A 16,410-nucleotide genomic window follows, 5' to 3' on the forward strand; every position below is an offset into this window, starting at 1 on the left:
GAATACACACTTTCTTAGGAGGCTTTTAACTTCTTTCCCCTAACTTTTGTTTCCTTATTTCTATTAAAAAGTGTAGCTCTTGGGGCCTCAGCACACTACCTTTAAAACTTTTTGTTGAAATGTATCATACATGCAGAAAAGTGCGTCAATCCTAAGTGTCCAGCTTGATGGATTTTCACAATAAACCCACATATCTAACAGCACCCAGAAGGCCCCCTGTGACTCCCTGTAGTCACTGTTTCCTCCCACACCCAACCCCACAGTGTCACACAACAACTTGGTAGTTTTGGCTGTTATATTTCATATAATGGGGGATCGGATAGTGTGTTCTCTTTTGTGTCAGATAGGACTTTAAAGCCAGAATCCCCACAGAAACTTGGACTGTTGTGTCCGCATAATATTAAATAATCAGATCAAATATATAGATGTTTAGACAGCCACAGAACATGAGAATATTTTTAAACATAATTCTTTTAACTCTGACCTTGGGCAGAGTACTAAAACCATTTTTGCACTGTTTTCCCTCTTACTATGAGATATCATCTCAGTTGACCTGTCAACAATAGGTAGCTAGTCTAAAGTTATTGTACATAAAGAAGAAAAAATAAAAAAAATGTAAAGGCCACTTTTTTTGAGGAGGTGGAATAATAGAAAGGGGTTCCATGTGAAGTAGTAACTAGGTGAGCATGACAGTAGCTTCCTAGTAGAGAAGCACAGCAATATGAAGCTGACTTCCTTGGCAGTTATCTTTGCCAGTTATTTCTCATTTATTATTTTCAAATAGAAATAGCATAATAGACATATATGAATGAGTTGTCTTTTTGTGTAATTGCTGTATTGCAGGTGTTCAAGATAGGTTAGATTAAGGCTTATTCATTTTGTCATTACCTCTGATTTGCTTTAATTGATTTCAGAATTACTTAAGATATCGATCAGATACCCGGGAATAAAGCCAACTTTCACTGTAAATTATTTACATCTGTTTTTTCCCTAGCTACAGTCTGTTAAGTGCCAATTACCCCCATTTCTAAATCTAAAACAGTGTTTCATTTCCCCATTCAAGCAAACTTACCTTCATCATCCTAAGACATTGAAACATAGGATTTTTTTTTCCCTAACCATGGGACTTTTAGGGAAAATTTTTAAAAAACTAAAATATTGAATAACCTACAACCAAGTGTGCTTTATATAGAATGTGGAAATTGTTTTGTTCAGAAATTACTTCGCATACTGATACAGTCTGCATAAGCTCTTCAGTGGGCACACAGGGATGGAGGAACTGCCCCCGAACACTGGGCAGAGTCTTTACTCTTTGGATTTTAGGGTCAGTTTAATAGACTGTTGGTACCCAGGAAATACGAAGTGATCTAATATTTGACATACTTAATAGAAAACCCCAGTGAGTTCAAAATATTGTATAATTTTTTCATCTATTTTAAAATTGTGTAACTCACCAATAAATTTTGAACAGGCAGTTATTAAATATAATTAAATTGTAGGCATTCACACAACGGAACAAAGGAAAGCATTCTCAGCAAGTGAACAAGAGACTAGTGAGACAGCTAAAGAAAATTTCATTGGGGTGAGGGGTGGATTTTAGTAGTTTCTTTTAAGCATCGACTTCTAGAAGAACAATACAAGCACACATGAAGTATAGCATGCCTTTAAAAACAAAGACAAGTGCTTATCTGTAGTGCTTTCTTTGTCCCAAAGTATACTGGTTTTAAGGAAGACTATATGCTTCTACTACCTGAACTATATATACTCTGACTCAATTTAGGTAGAATTCCAGGCTCTTTTGGACCTTCTACCTATAGGGAAAACTATGGTCTAGGCAATAGCAACAGAACATCAACACAGTACAGTTGTATTATGTGGTTATTGAGACCTTTGCCAGTAAGTCTTTAAGTTACTTATTCCTCTGCTTGCAAGCAGTTAAAACTCAGATGACTAGTAGCCCCTTCTAAAAGGCTTATCTCCAAATACTTCAGCATATGAATTTGGGAATGGGGACACAATTTAGTCCATAACAACCTTTCTGAAGCAGCTAAGAGATAACTCATTATAACTAAGGTATCTTTCTAATGTTAGAAAGCTAGTAAAATACTACAACTCAGGTGCAAATACAGTTATTTTTGCCCAACTCCATCCTGCCTTCCTTGGTTACAGGCATAATTTATCTGGCAAAAAAAATTCCTCTCTCTCTCACAAAAATAGGGGTTACTAGTTAATCACAGGGAATCATCAAAACCACCTTCATGATTTTTGCATGTTGCTTATTTGTGGAAAGTGAGATAGTTTTGACTGTTGAAGTTCCTAAGAAGTGGACTACAAGTCAGCCTTAAAACTGCTGTCAAAAGTAGTAAACTGAGTTTTTAAATGGTAAGTAAATTACAAGTGTAGTCACTGGGCTGCAGTTGCCTTTTCAGTATTCTTCATGGTTATAATTAAAGTGTCAAATTAAGTGTCTCATTTTATATTTTACAGAAGACGATCTAAGAAATATGGGACCAGTAGATGCTCAAGTATATCTTGAAGAAATGTGTTGGAACGAAGGTTGGGATTATTTGTCTTGACTACAGTAAAGAAAAATATTAGAGATTTTCTTTAAGAAAAACTCATAGGATATTTGGAAATCTTCAAAAATAGTAATAGCTTGGCTTTCTATATTATACATACGTGGGTAGTTTTAGAAATATTTTTTTCATTCTAAACTTCAATTATTGATGTCCCCCTGCATGACTCATTTCCAGTTTTTTTTTTTTTTTTTTCTAGTCTAATTAGATGTTAGGTAATAAGGATTTCATGAGGTTTTCTTTTTTAAATTACTTTGGGTTTTGGTTCACTTTCCATCTGTGTAATAGAGTGAGAGAGAGCACGTGAGAGTGAGCATGTGGGGAGGGAGAGGGACAAGCAGACTCTGTGCTGAGCCAGAAGCAGGGGCTGGATCTCAAGACCCTGAGATCAGGACCTGAGCTGAAATCAAGAGTCAGACACATTTTAACCAACTGAGCCATCCAGGCACCCTTTGTTACTAGAATTTTACAACTTACATCTTAATTTCTCCACTCTTCTGAATTGCTCTGGTTGGACACTTCTTCTAAATAGAACCCATGAATACCACACATCCATGTTTCTCTGGGAAATGAAGAAAATCTTACTATTTTCTAGAATTTTTATATACTTTAGCTATTTATTCAGCCTGGGGTAAAAATTCCCTAGGGGTTTATAAAAAAAAAAAATTCTATGAATGAGTGTGGGTAGGTAGAAGATAAACAGCCCATCCTTCCTGAAACCAAATTTACTAGAATATTTTCTTTATGGCAAATTTTTAACTTGGTGCTTTTAGGAAGGTGAGTCATAGGCTATTGACTTAGGAGGAGAATCACGTTTTTGCTTATGGGTCACTCAGCTTCTAAACTGAAATGAAATCCTAGAATGTAAATTCTTATTTGCAGTGAATTATTGAGAAACTTGAGGCTTTGTGTAATTGGGTTTAATAGTTTCATCAGAGGAAACAAGAGAACTGCTATGAAAATAGAAAATACCAGTGGCATAGTAAGCTTTTGAAAGGCTTCTAGTTCATGAAGGGGACAGACTAGAATATAACATGTCATTTCTCAAGGTGACCTGCCCAACTAAATATATTTTTTTAAAATATAGTATTGTTGCCTCATAAACTCGTATCATGTGTGTTTAATCTCTTCTTAGACAAATTAGTTTTTTCTGTAGTTGATTCAATTAATATATTTTGTTTCCTAATGACTCCTGATATGAAAATAGCCAAAATGGTTTTTGCATTTTTTCCTTCAGTAGCCTTTTAAAAATATAAATAAGATTTTAAATTCATGTGGATTCGTGGTTTAAGCTTCTATTGAGTTAGCAAATACAATGAGCTTTTTGATCAAGTGAATAAAACAAGATATTGAAGGAAATGTACAACATGAAATCGTCAGGTTATAAATGTGTTACTGCCCTTGGGATTTCCTTAAGTAAACCTGACAGTGAAGATATAGAAGAATCCTAATCACAGCCAGTAAATTGGTTCTTAGAAGCTAGAGTTAATCTGAAAAGTATAGGACATCCTTAGATGCTTAATTAAGACTTTTTTATAAAGATGGAAATAAGCCTTATTCTTGTGAGAGAAAATACTGAGCAGCGAACAGCTGCATGAAGCCATTATTTCTGCAGGGATATTTACAAAATAGTAAGTTTTGCGATTGAATTTGCAGTTTTGAATTGTTCTTTGAAATTGAAAAGAGCAGTCTTGGCAGATGAAAATTCAAGAAAAAGTGCAATCGACTGGACAAATAAAAAATAGTTTGAAGATTCTTTCGTAGCCATTTCCAGAATAATCTTGGAAAGTAAAGATCCAGAGCAGGAGAAAAGTGAATGAAACCCTACATGATAGACATAGCCAAATTACCATCTTCTTGATTCAAGGACAGTATGAAACAATGCATTTTATTATGCTTAAAAGGCATCCCTGAAGAACTGTTGAGTGGTTAACCTTTCCCCTTAGAGTTAGTCTGTTTTACAACTTGGTTATTTTGTCTTGAGTGTATTTAAAATGATTTCTGTGAAGATATCACTTTGTTAAGTGATAGAATAATAGAAGAAGCAACGTAACAAGATGTGAATTTTTAGTGAGCATTAACATTTGGAATAATCTATGACAAAACTCCACAGTAGCCCATGGTGGCCTCTGCATCATTTACTGAGCACATGTCACCTCAAATTGTTTCTCAGTGTTCACTGAGGTGGTAAAAAAACAAGAGGGAGATTTAGCTTAAGAAAACCAATGGTTAGAATATGTACATTTTTAGACAATAATAAAACGATTCACTTTTGAAAGCATCCTCTACTATAATATATATGATTGGCTCAGACAGGAAAGATGTTACTTAGCATTTTAAAATTAAAGCTTAAATTATTTTTCTTTATGGGCAAAAAAGGCATTGTAATGAAAAATAAGAAAGATTGGGTGAATGAATTACTTCCTTACTGGTAAAAGAAACATGTAAAGTTGGCTTGTTAATTTTTCCAAAGGTGAATTTGATTAGAGAACAAATATAAAGCAGTTGAATTTTTTTTTTAGTGACATATGATGAAATCTGAGTGTTAAAAAATGAAGTTTGAGAACTGAATGAAGATATTTGATGTATCTCTAATAAAAAGTTATGACTGTAGTACAGTAAGGTGATCAGGACTTTTCTTTGATAGTCACTTCATAGTGCCAGAAATGGAATGACCAGTGGATCAGAGATTGTTTCAAAAGGACATGAGCATTTCAGCTTCCCAAGAAGATAGTAGACTTACTAATTTCCACCATAAGTAGGCTAAATGTTGTGCCATAATCCCTTCTATTGGGCATCTCACATAATGGAAATAGTTATACTAGAACAGAGTATTTAAATGTTGAATGTGATAAACAGTTAAATTAGAGTTTTCTCTAAAAGAATATACTCTAGGCAAAAGCATTTTGCCTTACAGGAAAACATGTAGGGCTGTTTGTCTCTTTCCTTCACAGTAGTATTTTGGACGAATACATTGTTGAGAGGAATGTAAAATTTATATGGATTTTGGACGAATACATTGTTGAGAGGAATATAAAATTTATATGGATCTATAGAAAACAGTAGACTTTAAGGAAATGTCTTGGGTCGCTTCTGAGTATCTGTTCTCCTCAAGATCTTTAGGCTGTTGATTCATAGCTTTAGTCCTCTACAGAACAAGATTCTTTGGTACATAATTTTTAGAAACACTGCCCCATACAAGAAGTTTTTTAGGTTCTCATTTAAATATGTTTTATACTTACTGAATGTCTTTCTGTTTTGCAGTTTCTAAGAGATGAACTGCATTTTCAACACCTTTTTAAAAATGTTACTTAGAAGCATTGGAGGCATTATTTTGGTCTTTTTTTTTTTTTTTTTTAAACAGATGATCACTCTTTTTCTCTGAGTTGCCGATGTGGTGGAAAATACAGTGTTTCCAAGGATGAAGCAGAAGAAGTTACCCTGATTTCTTGTGATACATGTTCACTAATTATAGAACTCCTTCATTATGGCTGAAATTGTTCACTAAGTGGGATCCTTTAACTGTGTATTCAGACACATTGAAGAGAGCCCATTCAAGTAAATGTATAAAGCTGATAAAAAAGGAGGATTCTTTTTTTTTGTCAGCTCTTTTATTTGTAGACAAAGTATAAGACTGTCAAGCAAGGGCCACCCCAGATTAATAGAAAATTAATTTAGTTATTTATATGTATTTATAATTTATATTTATAAATCAGCCCAAAAGGGACTTGAATTATAAATTATATTTTGTGAATTCCCGTTTGAGAACTTTGTTATTTGGTCCATTTTTCTCCTTGGTACAAAAATAAGAATTTTCCTTTTCTTTAAGCATGTCCCCTCTTGTAATGGGTCACAGTATCATCATGTTCCTTTATAGTTAGTAAGTTTCTGAAGTAACAGGACATTTCTAGCTGCTAAAGTCATGGGCGTATTGTACAAGTATCTCAAAGTCTCAGGTCATTAGGAGTAAATTAGAATCTTTGTTGAGTATCCTATCAGCCTAGTTCTCCCATAATAAGGGCTAGATATGGATATTCATGAAGTTATTTCAAAGTTAATAAAGAAGGTAAAGTGGCAACTACCAAAAGGATAGCTTTGGAGTCAAGAGTCAAAACACTTGACTCCAGTTCTGACACTGTATGTCCAGATTCTTTGTGTGGCTATGTTAAAGTGAGTAAGGCTTGAACACTCTCATCTGCTACTTTAAATGTAACTGAGGAAATGGTAGCTTTTAAAAAATTGTTTTTTTAAAGGTTTTATTTATTTATTCATGAGGGACACACAGAGAGGCAGAGACATAGGCAGAGGGAGAAGCAGGTTTCGTGCTGGAAGCCCGATGTGGGACTTGATCCAGGAACCCCAGGATCGCACCCTGAGCCTAAGGCAGACGCTCAACCACTGAGCCACCCGGGCGTCCCCCCAAAAAATAGTTTGAAACATGAATTACTTTCCTTTTTATTGCAAAGTACTAATTATTAATTCTTGTATTTATGAATAAGGACCCACTGTGTTATTGGTATGATCAAATGGATATGTATAATGTTATTATAATGGACTAACGATTTTATTTTTCTCTATATTTGATACTCTATGTACAGTATAAGTCAGAACTCGTTAAAAAAAGGAAGAATCCTTTATGGGATCACTGGAACTTTATTACTTAATTTCAAATGAGTGAACCAAACATGTGACTAAACAGCTTTTTATTAGGTCGAACTCATGGTATTTACCATTGTTTTGTACTTACAAGACTGGTTACTACTCTGACTTGTAAATGTAGCAAAAGTACAAGGCATATTCAAGAAAAGATGACTCATAGCTATAAAACCAAAAATTCAAAAGTGAGGTTGTCATCCAGGTTTTTTCCTTAAAAATCTTTTTATATCACAAAATATAGATAACTTATTTTGGATTACATTTTTATCCATCTATTTGGAACTAATAGAGCTTGTGGTTTGTGTCGCTTATTCTTTACATTTAACAATTAAAAATGACTAAAACTAAATAGCAAATAGTTTATTAGTAAGTACATGGTTTCAGTGGCAATAATAAATTCACTTGAATAGGAGAGAATAGTCAAAAGAATAAATGCTAATCATCAGAAAATCTGTGGCCATTAGGACTGTCACGTAGAAATCCAAAATCACTCAGAGGCCAAATCTGTAAAATTAAAATGTGATTGAAGACAATTAATGAAAGTTTTGTATCCTCATCATATTCCCCTTTTTTATTCAACCCTTTTCTCTATGCCATATAATTAAACACTTTCTCCTTATTTTCCTTATTTTTTAGTCAAGAACAAATTCTCTATATCAAAATAAGACTTTAGAAAGTAAACTTGTATATGTATGTATTTAAACTCCAAAGTATGGAACACTGATATTCTACAAGAAATTATGTATGTGTGGTATATGAATATGTAGGAGTATGTGTGTCTGTGTTTTCTTTTACTACCCTCAAAATGAAGTATAAACCTAAGTATTTGAATATAATATCTGCATATGTGCAAAGAATCCTGCAAATTATCTGACAGCCCCAGGTATTCATGTGTTTTTCTTCTTATTGCTTGTGGCGAAAAGGAGGAGCCAGTGAAAATAATCATCTGTCCTAACAGTCCTACATTTATTGTAACAATGGTAAGTCCATTACTCAATGTACTTCACTGGGATATTCCTGTTTAACAGTGTTGTTTGACTACACTGCTCTTCCGCAAATATATATTAATATATGCCTGAGATGTGAATATAGTTGGAAAAATTGTATGAGAAAGAATTGAATTCTAGAGATTTAAATTAAAGGCTTCTTATAGCTAAGACAGTTTGAACTTTATTATTCAAACAAAAAAATTACTCTTAATTACTTGTCTCAGTGGGGAAAAGGGTAATGTTTACAGCTGTGAATGAAGGCCAGCATGTCCATAAAATGCAATCACTGCAACAGTTAAGTCCACTGACAGCCTGAAAATTTCAAAATTCATTTAGATATTGTTTCTTTTTTTCCCAGCTCAGAGAAGAAAACCTTGTGTTTTAAGCAGAAAATAATACCTTGAAAAAGATACGTCCTCTTATTAGTCCATATGGAATAGGTCCATAATACCTGGAATCTGTAGAATTCTGTAGATTATCACCTTCTAACCAAACATGACCTGTCGGCACCTAGAATTAGAGAAAGCAGCCCCTTTAAAAAAAGAAAAAACAAACAAATTTGGGGACTATAAATAAAAAAGCATGTCTTCTGATCATAGGGAGAAATATCGTAGAGCTCTTATTTATAAAATACATACCCTATGATTTGTATTTTTGCTTTTGTTTCTTGCACAATAAAATATATTTACCAAATATTAGTAAAGTTTTCAGTATTTTAAAAGACCTATCTTTTTTTGCCACATGGTTCGCAAACATTAATTTGTTACACAAACCCCAAACTGAGGTTATAAGAGATCAAAACAGTGTGACAGGGTCATTAATTTAATAGACTTCAAAAGAGGTCATTAGGATGCTGACTGAAAATGTGCCCTCCTGTCTCTAGAACAGCAGAAGCAGGGCAGCCACTCACTCAGCAACATCCTGGGGCCAGTACCAAGGCCAGACCTATTAGAGTGCTCGTGATGAACTAAATGGTAATTGATTGTGACATCAATTACAAATAATCTCATCATTTTATTGGAGTGGGCTTGTCAGAATTCTAATTAAGATCCCTGTTCTGCCTTTGTACAGGCCATATCTTCAGTGCATTATACTTCAATAATGACCATCAGGAACTAGAAGGGCCTATTATAAAATCATCAGTTGTAAAATTAATGATGGTGACCTTCTATTAAATTGAAAGATCCTATCTCCTATGTGTCCTATGTATAAACTGATAAATAACGTGTTTACGTTTTTATTCAACATCAACCATAAGAGTATTTAGAACATGCTACTTTAAAAAGATGCACTCTGTGATATGAAACATTTGTCCATTAATCTGTTCCATATACACCTAACAAATTACTCTGCAGCAATAATCCTTAAAGTAGCATTTTACAAGTTATCTTACAGTTTTTGTTACGTAAGTTGAATTACTGAACAGACCAAAATGATCTACTGTGAAGGAATTTATTTTCACTTTTCTTTTAACTGGCTATTATTTGGGGACCTTAGTGAAGAAAAATACTCCTACTGGGTTAACTAAGAAATGACTGCAGTTTTACAAAATGTTAAAAACTATTTCTTTTTAAAGACTTGATATTTTAGAGTAGTTTTAGGTTCACAGCATGACTGAGAGGAGGGTATGGAGATTTCCCACCAATCTCCTGCCCCCACACATGCATAACCTCCCCCACTCTTAACATCCCCTACCACAGTGTATATTCATTATACTTGCTGAACCCACATCAACATCATAATTATTCAAAGTCCAAAGTTAACTTTAGGGTTCACTCTTGGTGTTGTAAATTCTATGGGTTTGGATAAATGTATAACATGTATCCATCATTATAGTATCAGAGTATCTTCATTGCCCTAAAAATCCTGTGTGATGTACCTGTTATTCATGTCTCAAGACCCTCACAACCCCCCCCCAATATTACCTTCTACAAAAACAAATGTATATAAGCATGTAAAATCCGAATTTCTTTCTTTTTTTTAAAGATGTATTTATTTATTCATGAGAGACACAGAGAGAGAGGCAGAGACACAGGCAGAGGGAGAAGCAGGCTCCATGCAGGGTCTCCAGGATCCCGCCCTGGGCTGCAGGCGGCGCTAAACCGCTGAGCCACCTGGGCTGCCCATCCTTTTTTTTTTATTTTTTTTTTTATTTTTTTTTTTAATTTTTTTATTTATTTATGATAGTCACAGAGAGAGAGAGAGAGAGAGGCGCAGAGACACAGGCAGAGGGAGAAGCAGGCTCCATGCACCGAGAGCCCGACGTGGGATTCGATCCCGGGTCTCCAGGATCGCGCCCTGGGCCAAAGGCAGGCACCAAACCGCTGCGCCACCCAGGGATCCCCATCCTTTTTTTTTTAAATCCGAATTTCACTTTACATTAGAGACTATATAATTTTGGAATTTCTTATGTAGAAATATTTGCCCAAAAAAAATCAATTATTTTCATTTAGATATACTTAAATGTTAAATCTATTTGTAGGGAAAGAACTTAAGTTTCCTGAAAAGAGTATCAGATGTGATAAGATCACTCTTATTAGTGGAACTAGTTACAGATTTTAGGGCCAAAAGCAAGACTAATTCCTATCTACATAAGTGGATTTATGAGCAGTGAAGCTTAATATTGCTCAGGTAGAAAAATGAACCCATCTAAGGTCAGATGAAAAAAAGGAAAGAGCGTATTTGGAAAAGCCAGCTATCAACAGTCTCAAGTGCCACTATGAGAGAAGCTATGGGATATCTTATGTTTAAATTTCCATAGTTTCTCCTTAATATGTGTTTGTTTCTGAGTTCTAAAACTAGGTAATAGGGGATCCCTGGGTGGCTCGGTGGTTTGGCGCCTGCCTTTGGCCCAGGGCGCGATTCTGGGGTCCCGGGATCAAGTCCTGCGTCGGGGTCCCGGATCGAGTCCCGCGTCGGGCTCCCGGCGTGGAGCCTGCTTCTCCCTCCTCATGTGTCTCTGCCTCTCTCAATCTCTGTGTCTATCATGAATAAATAAATAAATCTTAAAAAAAAAATTTTTTTAAAAAGGTAATAAACAGGATCCAGTATACATTCCATTTCTTCATGAAGCATTCCCCAACCTTGCCTGCCTACACCAAATATCCTTAACTGTTTAGAGCACTTAACCATATAAAGTCTGCCCTGCCCTGGGGCCCTGGATTATAACCTCTTACTAACCTGTTTGGCTTTTGTTTAAGTCTACTATTTTATGACCACATAAGCTAATAGAGAGTAATCACATCATGATCTTAATTCTATACAACACCTAAGCCAAAACTGGAACTCAGATATTTGGTGATAATATTAATGTAAGTAAAAATTCTTGTAAAGCACAATCACTTTTGTATGACCTAAGTTTCTTCCAAATTAGCAAAATAAAGTGACAAAGTGTAATCTCTGGTACAATAAAATTAACAGGTATAGAAAGGAATCTGCTAAGAGAAACCCAGAACATTTTACCAGAAGTTTTTGGAAGAGTATGACCCAGGGGATCCTGACCTTGTTCTTGATCACAAGCAGTGGAACATAGGAAGTCAATAGTAGTGCAAACCAGTATATATGCGGTTTACTTAATTAAAGGACAAAACAAAATTCCACTGACTCTTAAAACCACCTGTGAAGTACTATTATTGATAGAAGTAGGTTCAAATATGGGACATGCTAGCTCCCATTTATCTGAAGCCTATACATTCTAATAGCCATGCAGCCATTTATATATCCTCTACATTTCATATACTTCAATGCTTGATATAAAATACACAAATCAAGGAAACCACCTCATCACTGCCTTAACCTGTCAGTTACTCAGTTTCCAGTAAAAAATTCATAATGAAATTATTACACTGAATTTTGGTAATACAGTTTAAAAAACAATTTTTAGAGGTATACTTTATATACAATAAGTGAATACATATTTCAGGTTTGACACCAGTTTTGGAAAATGTGTACACCTATGTAAACTTCTAATCCCAATCAAGATGTAGGACATTTTTATCATGCTAGAAAGTTCCCCCCTCTGCCAGTCAACCTCCTATACCTGGTACCAGGCAACTAGTGAGATCTGTTACTAGAAACGAGTTTTTACCTGTTTCTAAATTGCATATAAACAAGACTGTACTGTACAGATTTTTGTGTCTGGCTTTTGTTCATTTTTTTAATGATTAATCCAGTTGCATGTATCAGTCATTCATTCCTTTTTCTTTCTAAGTAGTATGCTATCATAAATCACAATGATTGCCCATCAATCTGTTGATGGATATTTTTCTTTGCAGTTGGCTGTTAATTACTTCAGGCGTACTATAAGGCGTGATATTCTGGGATCTCCGTTGAATGTGTTGGATATTCAGTGAGCTCCGTCCACTTTGGCTTCCCTCAACCCTGTGTGAGCTCTGGGAATTGCTGAACTCCCCACTCATTCTTTGCTCAGTCTCTAGGTTTCACTATTAAGCAGGCAAAATTTAGTACTCAGCTCAAAAGCCAAACGAGCACGTGAGGAGATTGGTGATCATTTGGTAGCTGTTTTCCCAGGTAGTTTGATCCATTACGTTCCAACCACTTATACTTCCCTCTATCTCAATCTCTGTCTCTCCAACTCAGCAAAACCACTGTGCTTGAATTTTACCTCAGTACCTTCTGAAAGACCTGACTTACAACAGAAATTGGCGCAAGTATAGGGCTTGCCTTGTCTCCCCTTTTAGGGCTCCATCCCATACTTCTGCTGCGCAATCTCTTGACAACAGTTGTTTCACATTTTTGTCCAATTTTCTAGTTCTTTATGGCAGGATGGCAAGTTCAGCCTCAGGTACGTCATCATTACCAGAAACAAATTATCTAATTTTTAAGTCTTTATTATTTTTCTTAGCATACCTCATAACAATATGAAGAGAATCCTTTTGGTAAGAACTGAAAGTTTTGATGTAAGTTAAGGGTGCCTTTGGCATCTCCACCTTGTGTCCCTTTCACTTGCATCCCATGCATGGTTTTGTTCTACCCTTTCCCTATCAAAATCTCTAGAAAAGATCTAACAAACTCAGCACACAATTATGTATAAATAAGGAAGGTTCACTATGGTATTGCTTGTATCTCAAAATTGGCAAAAGCATAAATATTCCTCAGTAGGTAGGGATTAGATAAAATATGGTTTATATAATAGTAAACAGCTGGTTAAAAAAACCTAGTAGATTTACATGAATACCACCAGTGAAAAAAGTAAGTTGCAGGGCAATATGTATAAATATTTAAAAGAAATCCACAAAACCTATATATTTCAAAATTTATATTTTTATGGCCAAGTATACACTACTAAGATAAATTAAAAATATATAAATCTTCAACTTACCATGGAGTTATGTCCCAGTAAACCCATCATTAGTTGAAATTATAGTTGACTCTTGAACACAGAGGTTGGGGTGCTAACCCCTTTAGTCGAAAATTCACATATACATTCTGTCTCCCCAAAAACTTAACTATTAATAATCTGTAGACAGGAAGCCTCACTATGGACATAGTTGATTAACACAAATTTTATGTGTTATATGTATTATATACTGTATTCTTAAAATAAGCTAGAGAAAAAATGTTCAGAAAAATCTAAGGACAAAAAAATAGAATTACTGTACTATAATATAAAAAATCCACATATACATGGACCCATGCATGCAGTTCAAATCCCTGTTGTTCAAGGGCCAACTGTATTGTAAGTCAAAAATGCATTTAATATACCTAACCTACCAGACATCATAGTTTATTTAGCCTAGCCCACAATAAATGTGCTTATAACACTAATGCTAGCCTGCACTTGAGCAAAATCACCTAACACAAGCCTATTTTATAATAAAATGCAGAATATCTTAAGTAATTTATTGAACACTGAAAGAAAATGAAAAACAGAATGGCTGTATGGGTTCAGGATGGTTGGTTGTAAATGGGTCACTTTACCCTCCTGATTGCACGGGTAACTGGAAGCTGTAGCTCACTTGCTACCCAGCAACACGAGAGTATATTGCATATCAGGCCAGGAAAAGGTCAAAATTCAAAATCTAAAGTACAATTTCTACTGAGTATGTATCACTTTTGGCAGTACAATAAAGTAAAAAAAAAAAATCTTAAGTCAAAACATCATAAATTAGGGGCCTTCTGTGTATACACACACACACACGTATTTATGCTTATTCTTTCAAGTGATACTTGTACTTTTTAAGAACACTGTCCATCACGATACAGGTTAGGAAGAGCTTTGTTGAATTAGAAAATTTTTTTTTTTGCCTTTGGTAGTGTAGAAACAAGACCTAAACTCCAGTCTACATAGGAGGTTCTACATCTTTGTATAGTACAAGTAAATGACTGCAATTAGCGGTATTGTCACCAGATCTCTGGATAACTAAAATATTTGTCTAGCTAAGAATTCCTTTCTTTAGATAAATGTAAAGTACAACACATTTTTGTTATGGGTCCAAAATTCAGAACCTGACCTTTCTGGTATAAGGCAAGAAATAGAACAGAAATTTTCTAACTCAAAATGTAGTTATTGTCTGGGATTAACCTTTTGGTTATCACTAAATTGGAAAGTCAAGCCAGAAAAGAGAAAGAAAACCCAGAGCAATATTATAATATTAATATATTAAACTGTAGTTTAAAATATAGAAAGAACTCCATTAACTCATTTATAATAAATGTTAGCAAATTACCAAAAATGGAAACCCTAATACTGTGCCTTAGTTTATTACTTCTTATAACCAAAGCTTTAAATGGTTAGATTACTTTTCCTTTTCATACTTTTGTAAATCTGTCATGCCAACCTGAGTGAATTTGTGAAACTGAATAAGAATATATGAATATGTTTATAATGAATACCACATAGAAATTTTTACTTTGGCTCTAATCTGAATTTTCTCAGCGCCTCAGAACTAACTTTAAGGGCTAAATTTTAAGGCATTAAAAACCCTTAAATCATTCTTGTTTTTCCTCTTTACGTCAGAGGTTTACTCCCTGATGTATGATAAAAACTAATCTCAGGGCTGGACAAAAGAATCAAGCCTCTAGTTCTTAACTATACTTACTGAGGTCTAGTTAAGTGCCTCCTTTATAGTACAAGCAACAAATGTAATTGCCTCCTGGCCCGCGGGTGTCCATTTAACAAAAAGAGGCTTTGTGAACCAACCCACAGGTGTTACTTTTCTGGATTCAAGTGAAATCTGATGCAAGAGTCCACGATATCAGATAACACATTTAGTAAACTGCAATCAAACTCATTTATTTAAGCAAAAAATATCTAATTAAGAAAAACTTGCGACTGAAGAATAAGATATTTGTATGTCTGACCTTTCAAAAATTTCAAAAACCAGAAGATCCTAATAACAGGTTGATTTTTTTTTAAATTAACCTTTTGTTTGCCAGATATTTTATAATTTACAACCAACAAAGGTAGGGTGTGCGCCGGCCCTGCTACTACTCATGCCTCTTTAATGTTTCTAAAATGACTGTGAATGAAAAGGAAACAGTAGTTATGCAACAAAAATCATAAAGCCAAGAAGAGGGGCAAAGAATTTGGAATCCTTTTTTTGACATGATTATTTTTCCTTTTCCTGAATTATAAAGGAAAAGGAGAGGGACACACATTTTATGAAAGCAATCAAAGCCTTGTTTCTTTTTGGCAAAAGCAAATGGGGGTAATATATCAGTAACACTTTAATCTTAAGAGTATTTCATTTTCCACACATATTTTAAAGATTTTGTTTTGGGCCTCATGGAATGAAAAATGTGAAATATAAAAATGCATAATTTCCCTACCCTGGAAAAAAGTCCATATGATGAATGTAAATTTCATTTTACATGTCATTCTAACAATTAATGCCCATAAAGTTGTTTATGTTATTATCTTCCAGGTAATCTTGCAGGATCAAGTCAAATTACTATACCATTCTGTGGCTAATACATAGTCTGCTTTATCATGACTTACATAACCAAAATGCAGCCATGGTAAAATGCTGTGCACACAAACTACTGGAGAGAATAATTGGAAAATGAAATAATTTATTATATAGTTCTAAAAGATCTTCATAAAACTGGTATTAGTATGATTCATGCAAAAACAAAATTAGAAAACACCATTACAGTCAATAACCGTTGGGAGTTTACTCTTCTTATAACACCAATAGAAGCTAAAAACAAAGACATATATGTCAAAA

General features: G+C 34.5%; 2 protein-coding genes across 14 annotated transcripts in view; one reads left to right on the forward strand and one right to left on the reverse strand.

The window, feature by feature from the left end:
- Positions 1-16,410, forward strand: part of DNAJC24 (DnaJ heat shock protein family (Hsp40) member C24) — a 79,558-nt gene that overhangs the window by 53,379 nt on the left and 9,769 nt on the right. For 3 of the 7 annotated variants that reach the window (XM_077863459.1, XM_077863460.1, XM_077863462.1), the window contains exons 4-5: positions 2,488-2,556; positions 5,941-8,389. In XM_077863459.1, coding sequence (XP_077719585.1) covers positions 2,488-2,556; positions 5,941-6,071 — 200 coding nt within the window. In that variant the 3' untranslated portion in view covers positions 6,072-8,389. Of the gene's footprint in view, positions 1-2,487; positions 2,557-5,940; positions 8,390-8,579; positions 8,915-16,410 lie in introns of those variants that run through there. The other 4 variants (XR_013360056.1, XR_013360055.1, XM_077863461.1 and 1 more) reach the window with 4 other exon arrangements.
- The window catches only part of IMMP1L (inner mitochondrial membrane peptidase subunit 1), an 82,713-nt gene continuing 73,565 nt past the window's right edge, over positions 7,263-16,410 (reverse strand). For all 7 annotated transcript variants that reach the window (XM_077863455.1, XM_077863452.1, XM_077863458.1 and 4 more), the window contains 2 exons: positions 8,621-8,731; positions 7,263-7,736 (listed from right to left, as the gene is read on the reverse strand). In XM_077863455.1, the coding sequence (XP_077719581.1) occupies positions 7,668-7,736; positions 8,621-8,731 (180 nt within the window). In that variant the 3' untranslated portion in view covers positions 7,263-7,667. The remainder of the gene's footprint in view (positions 7,737-8,620; positions 8,732-16,410) is intronic.

This window comes from Canis aureus, chromosome 21 (assembly GCF_053574225.1).
Source record: "Canis aureus isolate CA01 chromosome 21, VMU_Caureus_v.1.0, whole genome shotgun sequence".
Lineage (NCBI taxonomy): Eukaryota > Metazoa > Chordata > Mammalia > Carnivora > Canidae > Canis > Canis aureus.